This window comes from Schistocerca cancellata, chromosome 8, assembly GCF_023864275.1.
Source record: "Schistocerca cancellata isolate TAMUIC-IGC-003103 chromosome 8, iqSchCanc2.1, whole genome shotgun sequence".
NCBI classification, from domain to species: Eukaryota; Metazoa; Arthropoda; class Insecta; order Orthoptera; family Acrididae; genus Schistocerca; species Schistocerca cancellata.
This window is the reverse complement of record NC_064633.1, coordinates 399,595,903-399,614,442: the sequence shown is the minus strand read 5'-3', so window position 1 is coordinate 399,614,442 and position 18,540 is coordinate 399,595,903. Positions and strand designations below refer to the sequence as shown.

Below are 18,540 nucleotides of genomic sequence, written 5' to 3'. Positions count from 1 at the left end.
TTAATGGTGTGTGGCAGAGGGTACTTTCGGTACCACTATCTGATCCCTCCAGCCCTGTTCCACTCGCGAATAGTGTGTGGGAAGAATGATTGTCGGTATGCCTCTGTATTGGCTCTAATGTCTCGAATTTTCTCCTCGTGGTCAATGCGCGATATGTATGTGGGGGGAAGTAATATGTCGTCAGACTCCTCCTGAAACGTACTGTCCCGAAATTTCAGTAGTAAATCTCTCTGTGATGTACAACATCTCTCTTGTAACGTCTGCCAGTGGAGTGTGTTTAGCTTTGCCGTAACGCTCTCTCGCAGCTAAACGATCCCGTAACAAAACGCGCCGCTCTTCGTTGGATCTTCTCTATGTCCTCTGTCCGTCCTACCTGATAGAGATGGTCCTACCCAGGTAAATGAACAGTACTCAAGAATCGGGCGAACAGGGGCCTACACAGGAGGTATAGGTCGCAATGAATTTAATCTGCGTCAGTAATTGCGCAGCTAAGCTATACCGCGGCTCTGGGTCTGTCACAGTTCCACAACAGGGTCACTCCTATTCCAAACATGAATGCAATCACTACCCTCGATTTGCTGATTTGAGTCAGTTAAAATTTGACGATAGGTTGCCGCAAAACATCAGCAGCAGGCGATCGGCAGCAGGCTCGTCATGATTCATGTGTGCTGGCGCTGTTTGTATATACTTTTCTTTTTCTTCTACGCCTCCTAATTCAATACACCATTAAAAAGTTTACTAATCAGGTTTTAAATCAACTGGTGAACAATATGGCATAAAAAAATGGAATTGAGCGTATGGCAACATTGGCCGGTAGGCCCCATTTGGGGAAGTTCGGCCTCCAAGTAGCAAGTGTTATTTCATTCGACGCCACTTTGGGCGACTTGTGCGCCGGTGATGAGGACGAAACGATGATGAGGACAAAGCAACACCCAGTCCACGAGCACAGAAATCTCCAACCTGGCCGGAAATTGTGAATGATTGTCTTCATTATTCCCGATGTATGGGCCGTTATAGCGCTCAATAAAAGAAAACGCTAGTTAATTGTGGCCAGTAGCCCATTTCTTCGGAGCGCCCAGTGCTGTGTGAAAGGTGAGTGACCAACGAACTGGAAACGACACTCTACCTAGTGTGACTGGGGACATTGTGTCAAGACTGAAGGTGAGTGCAAATTAAAATTTTACAACGTATCGCTCACATGTATATGTCCATTGGTGACACCCCACGTGAAATGTAGACCTATTACAACCAGTTACCCTCTCACGTTTTTGACAAATATCTCACATGGGATTATTTCAGAAAGAAGGTATTTTCTTTGTACGAGGTTTATTCGGAAAGTAAGGAACGATCGGTCGCGAAATGGAAACCACAGTGAAAATCCGATGAAGTTTTGCACAGGTGTGTCGGTCAGTGTCTCTAGTATGAACGTGGATCCTGTTACATAAAGATTCTCAGAACAATAGTGTCTCCCGCCAAGTACGAGGGCCTGGTGATGAATTTCGCCTGACGTCAGGCAGCCAACATTACATAACTGTCGTGCCTTTTCTTCTTCAAGACAATTCTCAGCCGCATTCTGCTGGGGCAATGAAGATGCTCCTGCATCGTTTTCAATTGGAAATGTTTGACTACGCACAATAAAGCCCGTAATTGTCTCCCTCTGAGTTTCATCACTGCTCACATGAACCGCTGGCTATTAAGACAAGATTTTGGCAAAGACAACGAGCAGTAGGCGAGCGTAGAGAATTGGCGGAAAGCACTGGTGGCTGCCTTCTATAACGTGGGTATTGGAAAGTTCTTACAACGCTGCGACAAAAGTCTAAGTCGGATCGGCGACTATGGAGATAAGTAGCTGGAAGTTGTAGCTAACTGTTGCAAATGAAACAGTTTTGATTTTCACTGTGGTTTCCATTTCGCGAACTATCGTTCCTTACTTTCTGAATAGCCCTCGTATTAACGTTAGTAGATAACAAGAAATAAATACTGGCAAATAACCATAGGAGTAAACCACCACCTGCACCGCGAAATTCTTCTAACGGTGTTGCGATTAAAAGGAACAGAATCTCGAGAGCATCCTTGCGTTGACAACAGAACTAGTGCCTGAAACGGGGCGGCTGCCTCCATATCCCCAGAAAGTCACTTCAGCTCGGAATGAGTATACGCTTATGTGTGTAGGTGCTGCATTCCTCCCCACTTTGCACCAACCAACAAGGGTGTTCCCGTGAGACGGAGCATTCCAGTATCACAGTAAGGGTTGTTGTCAAGAATGATGGATCACTTGTGTGTGTGCAGGTACGTACTGTCAACAAAGACGGACCCGTCAGCGGATGTGACGCCGGTCATGACGGGGACTTGGTTGTAGCGGCCCTCCATGAGAATGCTGATCGGTGACTCAGTAACCACTGCCGACGCTGACGGTGGCTCAATAACGGGTTGCCACGCCACGGGGCTGAGACGTCGTTTTTCCTGTAACGAACGTAAATGCACAAATTATGGTCAGTTTTCTCGTAGATTGCAAGTATGCAGCACTCAGTGACCCAGAAGAACCACACCCAGGTACTGCGGGGATGCAGATGGTAATTTAATGGCATAAAAATCCATTTCATAATTAGTGTGAACTACTGTAGTTCAGATCTTGGCAGTAGTCATGTTCAATAACAGTGATGCAATTTTTCAAGATTTCAGTATGCGACGGAAAACTTTACCCGCCCATGCACTTGAATAAAATATTTTATTTCTACATGAAGGTTTGGCACATTCCTTAGACGTCTATTCATCTGTTAGGACTAATAACGATGATGTTGCACGCAGGACCTGAAGAAACGGTTAGGAATATAATCTAAATATTGTGCTAAATTAAAATGACGAACACGTCTTCATATAGAAAAAATGTCTTAATGGTAGTGGAAGATGGTGGAACAGATTTAACACGAAATGGAAGGTCCGAAAATAGTTCCCAGCAGCCTAAATTGATCACGATCATCAGAATCACACAGCAACTGAGCGAGGAATAAATATTTTAACGAGAAGGAATATAGCAATTAAATTTGATGTGTAGCAAAGTCAAAATAAAAGAGAGGTTCAAGAGTGGGGGTAAAATTCAAGGTGAAAGGGTGTCAAAGTTAAGATTAGCTGATGACTTTGTTACCCTCAGTGACAGTGTCGAAGAATTACAGGACCTGTTGAATGGAATGAAAGTATAATTAGAACAAAATATGCATTGAAGGCAAATCGAAGAAAGACGAAAGTAATGAGAAGTAGGAGAAATGAGAACAGCGAGAGACTTAACATCGGAGTTGGTGAGACGAAGTACATGAAGTTAAGAAATTCTGCGTCCCAGGTCGCAAAATAATCGTGGTCTTAATTTGAGAAATAAATTTTCCAGAATGTGCGTCTGGAGCACAGCATTGTACGGCAGTGAGGCATGGACTGTGGGAAAACCTGGACAGAAGAGACTCGATGCATTTGAGCCAGAAGAGAATCGAAGCACTTGAGATATGGTGCTACAGAAGAATTTTAAAAATTAGGTGGACTGAAAAGGTAAGCAATGAGAATGAGGAAGTTCTCTGGGGAATCAGCAAGGAAAGGAATATATGAAAAACACTAACAATAAAAAGGGACTAGCTGATATAACATCTCTTAACACATCAAGAAATAACGTCCATGGTACTAGAAGGCGCTATAGAGTGCAAAAACCGTAGAGGGAGACAGAGACTGGGATACGTCCCGCAAAAAACTGAAGATGTAGGTTGGTAGTGTTACTCTGAGATGAAAAGGTTAGCATAGGAAATCGTGGACGGACCATGTCAAACCAGTCAGAACACAGCTGGCAAAAAAAAGAAAAAAAAAGTGTTCGCTTGGAAACATAACATTACTGAAAAGTTCTATCAGTGAACAATAATTGCAATCAGTTACACCGTCATTCAGTTTAGTTGTACTGTGAACTTTGCAACTAGGATATGTGAATGTCGTGAGACCGGTATTGATGATATCTTTGTAGACAAATCTAAAAAAAGGCATATCACAAAACCAATAGCAAATGGGCTATCTGATCATTACTCGCAGAATCACGTGTTAAATGTTGAAACTTGTCATGATTAAAAATCTATTAAATCGAGTACAGGAGGGTAATAAATCAGTCAAAAATTGAGAAATTCAATAAATTCCTCTAAGACATGAATGGATAGATGTTTACGATACTTCTGACTCAAATGGCAAATACAAAGCATTCATTAATAAGTTACTTCCACTTTTGAAAAATTATTTTCACCTAAAGGTAATTAAAACCACACAAGTGAAAAAAATAAACAATGGATTACACAATGAATAAAGATGTGGGACAAAAAGGAGACTGTATCTACTCTCTAGGAACAGCTTTAATGTTAGCATTGTAATATGTTACAAAGAATACTGCAAAATATTGAAGCAAGTAATCCAGAAATTGAAGCATCTTTGTTACGAGAAAAAGATAATTACATTGGATAACAAAATAAAAACTATGTGGGACATAGTGAGCACAGTGACAGGTGGTGCCAAAAAAGAAGTGGAACAGATAGCTCTAAAAATAAATGAGACATTGGTATCAAGTGCATCTAGTGATGCAAACCTCTTAAACAAGTACTTTATTTCTGTTACTGACAGCTTGGTCTTGTCAGGTTAGGTGAAAAGTGCAATGGAGTATCTGAGACCAGTCTTCAAAAATATTTTCATTAAAATGGGACTGATACTCAAGCCTCCCAAAGAAATAGCATCCATCATAAAATCCTTAAAATTTAAGTATTCTGGTGGGTATTATAACATATCAACAAAGTTAATCAAAGAGTGCTCATGTGAGTTGCATTCTATCTTAAGTTATTTGTATAATCAGTCTTTTATCAGTGGAACATTTCCAGACAGGCTAAAATATGCTGAAGTTGAGCCTCTTTACAAGAAGGGAGATAAAGAGATACCATCAAACCATCGACCAATTTAACTTTTACCAGCTTTTTCAAAAATGTTTGAAAATGTTGTGTTCAGCATCTCCTTAAGCCCTGACTACAAATAATATATTGTCCTAGTCACAGGTTGTGTCTTTTAAGGATTCTGGTACAGAGAAATCTATTTGCACTTACGGTGAGAATATAATTAATTCATTAGATAATAAATTAGAGGCTGCTGTCATTTTCAGTGACTGGTCAAAAGCCTTTGACTGTGTGAACCACAGCATTCACGTAACTAAATTAGTATATTACGATTTCACTGGCAATGCTGAGAAATGAGTCTTATCTGACAAACAAGAGTAAAAGGGTGTCATTGCGAAATACCTGTGCAGTACGCAGCCAGTCTTCATCTATTTGGGTATTAATTACATGTGGTGTTCCTCAAGATTCCATCTCGCGTCCATTGCTTTTTGTTGTGGATATTAATGACCTCTCATCTGTTACATTGCCAGATAGTAAGTTTATTTTGTTTGTAGATGATACAAACATTGCAGTAAGTAGCGAGTCAAGAATATATCTAGAAATGGCTGCTATTCAAATGCTCACGGACATAAATAAGTGCTTTAAAGCTAATTCACTGTTATTAAACATTGAAAGGAACCGCTATATGCAGTTCAGAACCAGTAACAGATTTTCTTCCCACATGCGTAAACATATGAAGACATGCAGATCGAAGAGGTTCACAATGTTATATTTCTGAGATTGCAGCTCGATAATAAATTCAGTTGGGAAAGGCATACCACAGAATTTCTGAAGCACCTGAACAAGTCTGTATTTGCAGTGAGAATGATGTCTGATGTATGGCATATAAATATAAAAAGCTTGCATACTTTCTTTACTTTCATTCTGTTATGCCATGTGCGATCATATTCTGGGTTATTCATCAAACTGATAAAAAGTTTTCAGCGTGCAAAAAGAGTGGAAAAAATCATTTGTGATGTAAATTCAAGAACATGATGTAGACCGTTATTCAAGGAATGTATTCTAACATCTGTTTCTCAGTATATTTATACCTTAATCAATTTTGTTGCGAGCAATATATCTCTATTTCCAACCAGTAGATCAATACATACTATCAATATTATGAATACAAACAATCTACAAAAAGCCCTACAACAACGTCTCTTGGTCCAACAAGGGTTCTATTACTGATGAACACGCATTTTCAATAAATTGCCAGCAGCCATTAAAAACTTGGTTTCAGGTAAAGCACGGCGTAAATGGAGTTTAAAAGACTTTTTGACAGGCAATTCTTCTACTCTATAGATAGATATCTTAAGAAGGACTGTTAGACCAGCTTAAGTAAAAAGGTCTGTTTGAATTATTTCTGACAGCACTTGGATACAACAGTCCAGATTAGATATTTTGTGTATGATTAATTTATTAAAAATGCATAACAGTGTCTCATCCTGACAGGGTATTAATTCTGTAAAAATTAGCAATTCTAGTTTACTGTATCTATTTTGACAGTCTCCTGACAAATGATCGGGAGTACGGATTATATTCAAATGTTTTATGTTTTTTATGTTATACTTTCTGACATGTTCCACACGCATGAGAATCATCTCAATTTTGGATCTATGGAACGAAAACTGAGTCTAATATAATCCAACACATCAGTATCGTTCGAGGCAAAAATAAGAGACGCTACACAACAGTAATTAAACCGGAAGCATGATACGGATCTGAATAACTAACACTGAATAAAAGAGGTGAACAAGAGGAACTGGAAAATAAGAAAGGGAAACAATCAGAAAAATCTTAAGATCACAGAAGAACAAAGGTAATAACTGGACGAAGAGGAGAAATTAAGATCCCAAAAACCAAAACCTGGGAGTGTGATATCAAATGAACAGAAATAGTCCATCAGCAAAAACATGAAGAAGTTCTGGGAAGATAAGATGAAAAAGACAATATCTTAGTCCTTGAATGTAAGCGTTCCATAAATGGCCAAATTCTATTTTTAAAAAAATGGTCTGCGTACGTAACTGAGTGGCCAGTGCAAGTGGACACCATGTGGAGGACCTGGGTTAGGTTTTCGATTCCCAGTACTGCCAACGATTTTTCCTTAGCGGGAGGACTGGCACGCAGTGCACTCCATGTTATGATGCCAGTTGAGGAGCTACCTGAATGAGAAGTAGCAGCTCCGTCTGTTAAGTTGGCAAGACGGCCGGTACAGCAGTATGCTGACCACATGCAGCTCCACGCTGCATCCGCATGACGCCGAATGGTAGAAGGTGACACGGTGGCCGACAAAAATCCCTAGGACCTTCAAGGTCTAGGCTAGGAGCTAGTTTTACATGTATAATACGCCCAAGAACCATAAGGGAACAATAAACATGAAAGAACAAGAACGAAGTAAGACATGGATAAAGTCCTTCGCCTGTACTGTTCGATGTACACATCGAAGAAGCAACGATAGAAATAAAAGCTCAAGGGTGAGATGATATAAATGATAAGACTCGCTGAAGAAATTGTTACCCTCAGCGCAAATTAAAAATAATTACAAGACGCAGTGAACAGCGTAAACAGTCTAATGCGTACAGAATATAGATTAAGAGTGAGAGTGGGATGATATAAAGAGTGAGATGATATAAATGATAAGATTCCCTGATGAAATTGTTATTCTCGGTGATAATGAAAAGTAATTGAAACACTCGCTAAACAACCGAACAGTCTAATGCGTACAGAATATGGATTAAGAATAAACACAAGAAACACGAAAATATTGACGTTTAGTTGAAATGAGATTAGTGAGAAACTTAACATCGAAACTGGTGAAATAGGAAGTAGACTAAGTTAAGGAATCCTGTTACCTTGGAAGCAAAGCAACACGTGGCGGACGAATAAAGGACGACATAAAAAGTATATTAACAAAGTAGGAATACCTGACGAAGAGAACTCTGCTAGTATCAAAAATCGGCCTTAGCCTGAGGAAGAAGTGTCTGATGATGTACGTTTGGAGCACAGCACTATGTGCTAGTGAATCATGGACTGTGGAGAAAGCAGAACAGAATAAAATCCAAGCGTTTGAAATTTGGTGCTCTATACGGATATTAAAAATTAGGTAGACTGACGGAGAATGTGGAAGTTGTCCGAAAACTCAGCGAAGAAAGGAATATATGGAAAACACAATAGAAGAAGTGACAGGGTGATAGGACATGTGTGTTAAGACATTAGAGAGAAAAAAATAGGGTGCTGAATGTTCAGCAGGCAACACCCTGTCGCAACGAACTCACGAAATCAGAGAGGGCACGCGAGTCGTCGACGGTGAGGTCTTCGTGGTTGGCTGTCCTTAGGAAGGCAGCGAGGCGTTCGTCCTCTTCTGCTGCTGTGAGGTTGGCGGTCTGGAAGCCGAGCGCAGCCGCCAGGCGGTACGCCTTCTCTCGAGGCACCGGCTCCACCGTCCAGTTGGCGGACGCCTGGCCGCTCTCGATGATCACCCCGCCGAACAGGCCTGCGGACAAGCAACACATCTCGCTAACAAATTGTTTCGAAATGCAATGCAAAATTTTCACGAGTCTGGGATTCCAGCTCGAATTTCCTGCTCGTCGCGATTAAGTTCCCTTAACCATTATGCTAAACACTCCTCCACGCCTGACTAACTTTTACTGTCGCAATTGTTTCCACCAATGATATAAAAACACTATCATCATCTTTTCTTCCAGGTAGTATGTGGGAATCAATGGAGAACTGGGGCGCATCCTGCAGCAAAGGATACATACACTCCTGGAAATGGAAAAAAGAACACATTGACACCGGTGTGTCAGACCCACTATACTTGCTCCGGACACTGCGAGAGGGCTGTACAAGCAATGATCACATGCACGGCACAGCGGACACACCAGGAACCGCGGTGTTGGCCGTCGAATGGCGCTAGCTGCGCAGCATTTGTGCACCGCCGCCGTCAGTGTCAGCCAGTTTGCCGTGGCATACGGAGCTCCATCGCAGTCTTTAACACTGGTAGCATGCCGCGACAGCGTGGACGTGAACCGTATGTGCAGTTGACGGACTTTGAGCGAGGGCGTATAGTGGGCATGCGGGAGGCCGGGTGGACGTACCGCCGAATTTCTCAACACGTGGGGCGTGAGATCTCCACAGTACATCGATGTTGTCGCCAGTGGTCGGCGGGAGGTGCACGTGCCCGTCGACCTGGGACCGGACCGCAGCGACGCACGGATGCACGCCAAGACCGTAGGATCCTACGCAGTGCCGTAGGGGACCGCACCGCCACTTCCCAGCAAATTAGGGACACTGTTGCTCCTGGGGTATCGGCGAGGACCATTCTCCATGAAGCTGGGCTACGGTCCCGCACACCGTTAGGCCGTCTTCCGCTCACGCCCCAACATCGTGCAGCCCGCCTCCAGTGGTGTCGCGACAGGCGTGAATGGAGGGACGAATGGAGACATGTCGTCTTCAGCGATGTGAGTCGCTTCTGCCTTGGTGCCAATGATGGTCGTATGCGTGTTTGGCGCCGTGCAGGTGAGCGCCACAATCAGGACTGCATACGACCGAGGCACACAGGGCCAACACCCGGCATCATGGTGTGGGGAGCGATCTCCTACACTGGCGGTACATCACTGGTGATCGTCGAGGGGACACTGAATAGTTCACGGTACATCCAAACCGTCATCGAACCCATCGTTCTACCATTCCTAGACCGGCAAGGGAACATGCTGTTCCAACAGGACAATGCACGTCCGCATGTATCCCGTGCCACCCAACGTGCTGTAGAAGGTGTAAGTCAACTACCCTGGCCAGCAAGATCTCCGGATCTGTCCCCCATTGAGCATGTTTGGGACTGGATGAAGCGTCGTCTCACGCGGTCTGCACGTCCAGCACGAACGCTGGTCCAACTGAGGCGCCAGGTGGAAATGGCATGGCAAGCCGTTCCACAGGACTACATCCAGCATCTCTACGATCGTCTCCATGGGAGAATAGCAGCCTGCATTGCTGCGAAAGGTGGATATACACTGTACTAGTGCCGACATTGTGCATGCTCTGTTGCCTGTGTCTATGTGCCTGTGGTTCTGTCAGTGTGATCATGTGATGTATCTGACCCCAGGAATGTGTCAATAAAGTTTCCCCTTCCTGGGACAATGAATTCACGGTGTTCGTATTTCAATTTCCAGGAGTGTATATAAAAAGTAATAATCCAGCGTTCGGCAAAGAGATGGTCTCTCACTATTGCTGCTTAACTAGGCCCTAGAAAAAACATCAGAAAGTGAAACATGAAGACCCGCAGCGAAATTCAGTTGAGAACAAAAACCACAGACCAATTTTCCTGACCTTTACAGATGATATGGCCTACTCTTCCCCCCGTGAACCATGGACCTTGCCGTTAGTGGGGAAGCTTGCGTGCCTCAGCGATACAGATAGCCGTACCGTAGATGCAACCACAACGAAGGGGTATCTGTTGAGAGACCAGACAAACGCGTGGTTCCTGAAGAGGGGCAGCAGCCTTTTCAGTAGTTGCACGGGCAACAGTCTGGATGATTGACTGACCTGGCCTTGTAACACTAACCAAAACAGCCTTGCTGTGCTGGTACTGTGAACGGCTGAAAGCAAGAGGAAAATACAGCCGTAATTATTCCCGAGGGCATGCAGCATTACTGTATGGTTAAATGATGATGGCGTCCTCTTGGGTAAAATATTCCGGATGTAAGATAGTCCCCCATTCGGATCTCCGGGCGGGGACGACTCAAGAGGATGTCGTTATCAGGAGAAAGAAAACTGGCGTTCTACGGATCGGAGCGTGGAATGTCAGATCCCTTAATCAGGCCAGTAGGTTAGAAAATTTAAAAAGGGAAATGGAAAGGTTAAAGTTAGATATAGTGGGAATTAGTGAAGTTCGGTGGCAGGAGGAACAAGACTTTTGGTCAGGCGAATACAGGATTATAAATACAAAATCAAATAGGGGTAATGCAGGAGTACGTTTAATAATGAATACAAAAGATAGGTTTGCGGGTAAGCTACTACAAACAGCATAGTGAACGCATTATTGTAGCCAAGATAGACACGAAGCCCACGCCTACTACTGTAGTACAAGTTTATATGCCAACTAGCTCTGCAGATGACGAAGAAATTGAAGAAATATATGATGAAATCAAAGAAATTATTCAGATAGTGAAGGGAGACGAAAATTTATTAGTGATGAGTGGCTGGAATTCGGCAGAAGGAAAAGGGAGAGAAGGAAACGTAGTAGGTGAATATGGATTGGGGCTAAAAAATGAAAGAGGAAGCCGCCTGGTAGAATTTTGCACAGAGCACAACTTAATCATAGCTAACACTTGGTTCAAGAATCATAAAAGAAAGCTATATACATGGAAGAAGCCTGGAGATACTGACAGGTTTCAGATAGATTATGTAATGGTAAGACAGAGATTTAGGAACCAGGTTTTAAACTGTAAGACATTTCCAGGTACAGATGTAGACTCTGACCACAATCTATTGGTTATTAACTCTAGATTAAAACTGAAGAAACTGCAAAAAGGTGGGAATTTAAGGAGATGGGACCTGGATAAACTGAAAGAACCAGAGGTTGTACAGAGTTTCAAGGAGACCATAAGGGAACAATTGAGAGGAATGGGGGAAAGAAATACAGTAGAAGAAGAGTGGATAGCTCTGAGTGATAAAATGGTGAAGGCAGCAGAGGATCAAGTAGGTAAAAAGACAAGGGCTAGTAGAACTCCTTGGGTAACAGAAGAAATATTGAATTTCATTGACGAAAGGAGAAAATATAAAAATGCAGTAAATGAAGCAGGCAAAAAGGAATACAAACGTCTCAAAAATCAGATCGACAGGAAGTGCAAAATGGCTAAGCAGGGATGGCTAGAGGACAAATGTAAGGATGTAGAAGCTTATCTCACTAGGGGTAAGATAGATACTGCCTACAGCAAAATTAAAGAGACCTTGGGAGAAAAGAGATCCACTTGTATGAATATCAAGAGCTTAGATGGAAACCCAGTTCCAAGCAAAGAAGGGAAAGGAAAAAGATGGAAGGAGTATATAGAGGGTCTATACAAGGGCGATGTACTTGAGGACAATATTATGGAAATGGAAGAGGATGTAAATGAAGATGAAATGGGAGATATGATACTGCGTGAAGAGTTTGACAGAGCACTGAAAGATCTGAGTCGAAACAAGACCCCGGGAATAGACAACATTCCATTAGAACTACTGACAGCCTTGGGAGAGCCAGTCCTGACAAAACTCTACCATCTGGTGAGCAAGATGTATGAGACAGGCGAAGTACCCTCAGACTTCAAGAAGAATATAATAATTCCAATCCCAAAGAAAGCAGGTGTCGACAGATGTGAAAATTACCGAACAATCAGTTTAATAAGCCACAGCTGCAAAATACTAGCGCGAATTCTTTAGAGACGAATGGAAAAACTAGTAGAAGCCGACCTCAGGGAAGATCAGTTTGAATTCCGTAGAAATACTGGAACACGTGAGTCAATACTGACCCTTCGATGTATCTTAGAAGCTAGATTAAGGAAAGGCAAACCTACGTTTCTAGCATTTGTAGACTTAGAGAAAGCGTTTGACAATGTTGACTGGAATACTCTCTTTCAAATTCTGAAGGCGGCAGGGGTAAAATACAGAGAGCGAAAGGCTATTTACAATTTGTACAGAAACCAGATGGCAGTTATAAGAGTCGAGGGACATGAAATGGAAGCAGTGGTTGGCAAGGGAGTGAGACAGGGTTTTAGCTTTTCCCCGATGTAATTCATTTTTTATATTGAGCAAGCAGTGAAGGAAACAAAAGAAAAATTCGGAGAAGGTATTAAAATCCATGCAGAAGTAATAAAAACTTTGAGGTTTGCCGATGACATTGTAATTCTGTCAGAGACAGCAAAGGACTTGGAAGAGCAGTTGAACGGAATGGACAGTGTCTTGAAAGGAGGATATAAGATTAACATCAACAAAAGCAAAACGAGGATAATGGAATGTAGTCGTATTAAGTCGGGTGATGCTGAGGGAATTAGATTAGGAAATGAAACACTTAAAGTCGTAAAGGAGTTTTGCTATTTGGGGAGCAAAATAACTGATGATGGTCGAAGTAGAGAGGATATAAAATGCAGCCTGGCGATGGCAAGGAAAGCTATTCTGTAGAAGAGAAATTTGTTAACATCGAATATAGATTTAAGTGTCAGGAAGTCATTTCTTAAAGTATTTGTATGGAGTGTAGCCATGTATGGAAATGAAACATGTATGATAAATAGTTTGGATAAAAATAGAATAGGAGTTTTCGAAATGTGGTGCTACAGATTAATGCAGATGATTAGGTGGGTAGATCACATAACTAATGAGGAGGTATTGAATAGAATTGGGGAGAAGAGAAGTTTGTGGCACAACTTGACTAGAAGAAGGGATCGGTTGATAGGACATGTTCTGAGGCATCAAGGGATCACCAATTTAGTATTGGAGGGCAGCGTGGAGGGTAAAATTCGTAGAGGGAGACCAAGAGATGAATACACTAAGCAGATTCTAAAGGATGTGGGTTGCAGTAGGTACTGGGAGATGAAGAAGTTTGCACAGGATAGAGTAGCATGGAGAGCTGCATCAAACCAGGCTCAGGACTGAAGACCACAACAACAACATGGCCTACTAGTCGACACCTGAGAAGAAGCCAAAAAACAGGCCCACAAATAACAAAAAAAAAAGCAGAAACGTCTCGAACTCTCATTCAAAACCACAAAATAATGGAAAACACAAAAACCAACTGTAACATTTTAATATGGGTGAAAGAATAACACAAATCATCAAACAATTTGAACATCTTTAAGGATGGGTCAGCTGGAGGAAAAAGAAGAAAAAGTTGAACTGCCCTTTCTGCTCACTAAAAACACGTATAACAACAAGTCCCTCACATTCAGTGCGAAAACATCCGCCCCCGGTAGCTGAGTGGTCAGCGCGACAGAATGTCAATCCTAAAGGCCCGGGTTGGATTCCCGGATGAGTTGGAGATTTTCTCCGCTCACGGACTGGGTGTTGTGTTGTCCTAATCATCATCATTTCATTCCCATCGATGCGAAAGTCGCCGAAGTGCCGTCAAATCGAAAGACTTGTACCCGGCGAACGGCCTACCCCACAGGAGGCCCTAGTCACACGACATTCTTTTTTCTTTAGTGCAAAAATACGAGGTACATTCAAGTTCTAAGGCCTCCGATTTTTTTTCTAATTAACTAGTGGCGTTACTCCTCGACGTAATGGCCCTGCAGACGTACACATTTTTCACAACGCTGACGCCATGATTCCATGGCAGCGGCGAAGGCTTCTTTAGGAGACTGTTTTGACCACTGGAAAATCGCTGAGGCAATTACAGCACGGCTGGTGAATGTACGGCCACGGAGAGTGTCTTTCATTGTTGGAAAAAGCCAAAAGTCACTAGGAGCCAGGTCAGGTGAGTAGAGAGCATGAGGAATCACTTCAAAGTTGTTATCACGAAGAAACTGTTGAGTAACGTTAGCTCGATGTGCGGGTGCGTTGTCTTGGTGAAACAGCACATGCGCAGCCCTTCCCGGACGTTTTTGTTGCAGTGCAGGAAGGAATTTGTTCTTCAAAACATTTTCGTAGGACGCACCTGTTCTATCTCTTTCCAGTACGGAGAAAAAAATCGGATGCCTTAGAACTTGAATGCACCTCGTAAGACATTTAAACACGGTAACCAACAGGAAGCCCTGCATGCAGCCGAAACACTATCCATCACCAATCATGGACCAGTTGAAAGGCTGGAGGTCAAACCAAGGAAGACATGAAGAAAAATCTTATCCCCTTAATTCCATCATAATAAACTAATCTACATCAGAAATAAAAACGTTTACCAAACAACTGAAAAAAGTTTAAGGAAACAAAGGAGGTAAAAAAACACTCCAAATCACACAGAACGTACTCTCTTATATAAAAGAGACAGTAAGGAGAAGTTCCAACTCATAGGAACGATCCAATTTCTGAAGAAGAAAGGAAAGCAAGATCAGAATGAAAGATACAATACTGGGCCAAAAGGCACAGAACACTAAAAAGTGGTTGATCTAACGTACTCCAAAGTTGAACGAAACGAAAGAAGAAAAAGAAGTGAATGGTCTAATGGGAACTAAATCAATTAAGATCCTATGTACTGAACATTTAGTGACAAAAATTCGTTTACAGGTAGAAGCATTCAGAAATGATTTGTGGAAGCATAAGTGACAATGAATGTTTGAGGGTCGCCTCTTCGTATGCTTAGACGGTTAATGTGACTGCTAATGATGAGCCAGACTGTGTGTATAATGGTTTTATTTGCAATTCCATGTGTCAATAAATGACTGACAGCTTCGGATACGACTGATAGATGCTCATATTGAGCTGATAAAAGGGAGACCAACTATTATTTAATCCGATCAAGAACAAGATCTTAAGCATGTGAGTATAAAGGAATTCACTGGAGATGTGCCCTGACAAGACTCAGATACTGAATTTGTCCTTGCAGCCATATCCATTTGAGCCATCCATATGTTTCGTGGATGATCCAGATTTTCAGTTCGCTAGGACCTCGCAAATCTTTCAATTTCAATTTTTTTAAATCTAGGTAAGCATATAGTTTTTAGAAGAAACGACTAATAGTATATGCTATTTACTCTCAACTTAATTTTGCATCAAGACAGATTAGATGAAAACATGATGAAGACATTTTCACCAAAGATCATAATGACATTCTGAACACTACTAGAGGCGAACCGCACATGAATATAATTTTCGTCTTGTATTGTACTAATCACCGTCCACCTGAAATTCATTTTTATTATGAACATTACATAACGTAAAGAGTAAATGCACTGGGAACTGGGTGCAAGAACTCAAAGAGCCTCAAACAGACCTCTGAATGAGGTGCAGTTACCTATTTTCTGCTTGGAACCTCCTGGCAAATCAAAACTGTGTGCCGCAGAGAGACTAGAGATCGAGGCCTTTGCCTGTCGCGGGTGAGTGCTCTACCAACTGAGTTACCCAAGCATGGCTTTCTACAAGGCCTCACAGGTACGTCGTATTCGTAGCTTAGTTGGTAGCTCAGTCTGTAGAGCACTTGCTCCTGAGAGTCAAAGATCCCATGTGCGAGTTTCAGTCGAGCACATAAACCTGCTAGAGCTACTGAGTAAACATTTAGTTCTGAATATCTTCTGCTCACATACGCAGTATAAATACTTTGGAGTAATGCATTTTTTTGTTTATCTATTTGCAATATGTTGCATTACAATATATGTAATACTACATGCACGTAATGTGTGTGTGTGTAGGGTGGGTGGGTGCTTATGGAGTGTAATGTTTGTGTTGTGTGATGATGGCGATAATGATGAGAGACAGTGAAACCTGGTCCGGCGCATAGCCTTCTCCTTGCGAATAGCATCAAGGGGGCCGCCAAGCTTAACGTCCCCGTCCTATGGACGCATCACTATCAACAGATTCACATGCTCTCACTTCATGAGACACTGTGGAGAGGTTTGGTATTTAAACCAGGACATTGACGCAAAGTCTAATGTTCATGAAACTTACGCCTCTAATTCTCCTCCCCTTCCTAGCCATATACTGACAGTGAAAGTTTTTTTTCGACCAGCAGTTCTCGAATCGGTTTACTGCCAGGTAGAGTGCCACTGCACAAGCGTGAGTTGGCGACCTCGGCAATTTAAGTGCAATGTTCCAAATTCTAATTCCATAATAAAATAGGGAACAAAGACATGTGCATTAAGACTCTAAATCTGTACACCAGTCACAAGAAGATAATAGCATCAAACGTATTCTATTTGTTTCTTGTAAAGTATGAAGTGTTTTGTAACTGAGATACTATCATCATTTTTACTGTAATTCCGCTGGGACGACAGTTACTGTTGTATTGTTGACTGTACCTATCTGGAAACAAAATTTTTTACAGTCACAATAGCTATGTATTATTGAAAAGTTAAGTATAAAAATATGTGACTCTAAGTTGTTAATCAGAAGTAAATACCTAATTTCTAGGTACACCCCATACTGCAGTTAAACAGTTATTCATTAAAAAATTCCCCAGTATGTATGTACTCCAATCTTCTTTTAGTCCGTGTCATCCTTCCCCCATCCATTTCCTCCTCCCCCCCCCCCCCTCTGTCCATCGTCTCCTTCCCCTCTCTGTCCACCTCCTTCACCCCGACACATTGTCGATATCCTCCTCCTCCCTCTCTTTGTCCAATTCCGCCTCTGTCGTCTCTCTGTCCATCTCCTCCACCTTCTCACTGTCTATCTCCTCCTCCCTCCTCTCAATGTCTATCTCCTCCTCTCTCCTTTCTGTGCTCATCTCCTCCTTCCCCCTCTTCGTCCACCTCCTCCTTCCCTTCTCTCTCCTTGTCATCACCCCACCCCAGTAGAAGACTAGCAACACATCATCTAACTTTTGGAAAAATATCATCGACACAATTCTGAAGACTCCAAGAGCTGACAGTTGTGAGAATTATCGCACAATCAGCTTAACAGATCATGCATTCAAGTTGAGAACAAGATTAATATACAGGTGAACAGAAAAGAAAATTGAGGATGTGTTACATAATGATCAGTTTGGCTTTAGGAAAGACAGAAGCACCAGAGAGGCAATTCTGACGTTGCAGTCGACAATGGCAGTAAGACTAAAGAAAAATCAAGACACGTTCATAGGATTTGTCGACCTGGAAAAGGCGTTCGACAATGTAATATGATGCAAGATGTTCGTAATTGTGGGAAAAAGAGGGGTAAGCTATAGGGAGAGGTTGGTAATATACAATATGTACAAGAGCCAAGAGGGAATAATAAGAGTGGACGACCAAGAACGAAGTGCTAGGATTAAATAGGGTGTAAGACAGGACTGTAGTCTTTTACCGTTACTGTTCAATGTGTACATCGAAGAAGCAATTATGGAAATGAAAGAAAGATCCTAGACTGGAATTAAAATTCAAGGTGAAAGGACGCCAATGATACGATTCGATGGTTACATTACTATCCTGAGTGAAAGTGAAAAAAATACATGATTTGCTGAATGGAATGATCTAATGAGTACACAATACGGATTGAGAGTAAATTGAAGAAAGACGAAATTAGTGAGAGGTATCTGTGATGAGAACAGTGAGAAACTTAACATCGGAATTAATGGTCACGAAGTACATGAAGTTAAGGAATTCCACTACCTAGACTGCAAAACAACCAATCATGGACGGGGCAAGAAGGACATCAAAAGCAGACTAGCACTGGAAAAAAGGGAATTCCTGACCAAGAGAAGTCTGCTAGTGTCAAACATAGGGCATAATCTGAGGTGTAAATTTCTGAGAATGTACATCTGGAGTATAGCAATGTATGGCAGTGAAACATGGACTGTGGGAAAACAGGAACAGAACAAAATTAAAGCATTTGAGATTTGGTGCTACAGAGGAATGTTGAAAATTAGGTGGACTGATATGGTAAGGAATGACGAGGTTTTGCGCAGAATCGAAGAAGAATGTAGAGAACACTGACGGGGAGAAGGGACAGGATGATAGGATATGTGTTAAGATATCAGGGAGTGACTTCCGTGCTACTAGAGAGACTT

General features: G+C 42.1%; 1 protein-coding gene across 1 annotated transcript in view; it reads right to left on the bottom strand.

Moving 5' to 3' along the window:
- The window catches only part of LOC126095595 (para-nitrobenzyl esterase-like), a 111,062-nt gene that overhangs the window by 50,576 nt on the left and 41,946 nt on the right, over positions 1–18,540 (bottom strand). The window contains exons 5-6 of the mRNA XM_049910368.1: positions 8,216–8,433; positions 2,298–2,463 (exon numbers count right to left, since the gene is read on the bottom strand). Coding sequence (XP_049766325.1) covers positions 2,298–2,463; positions 8,216–8,433 — 384 coding nt within the window. The remainder of the gene's footprint in view (positions 1–2,297; positions 2,464–8,215; positions 8,434–18,540) is intronic.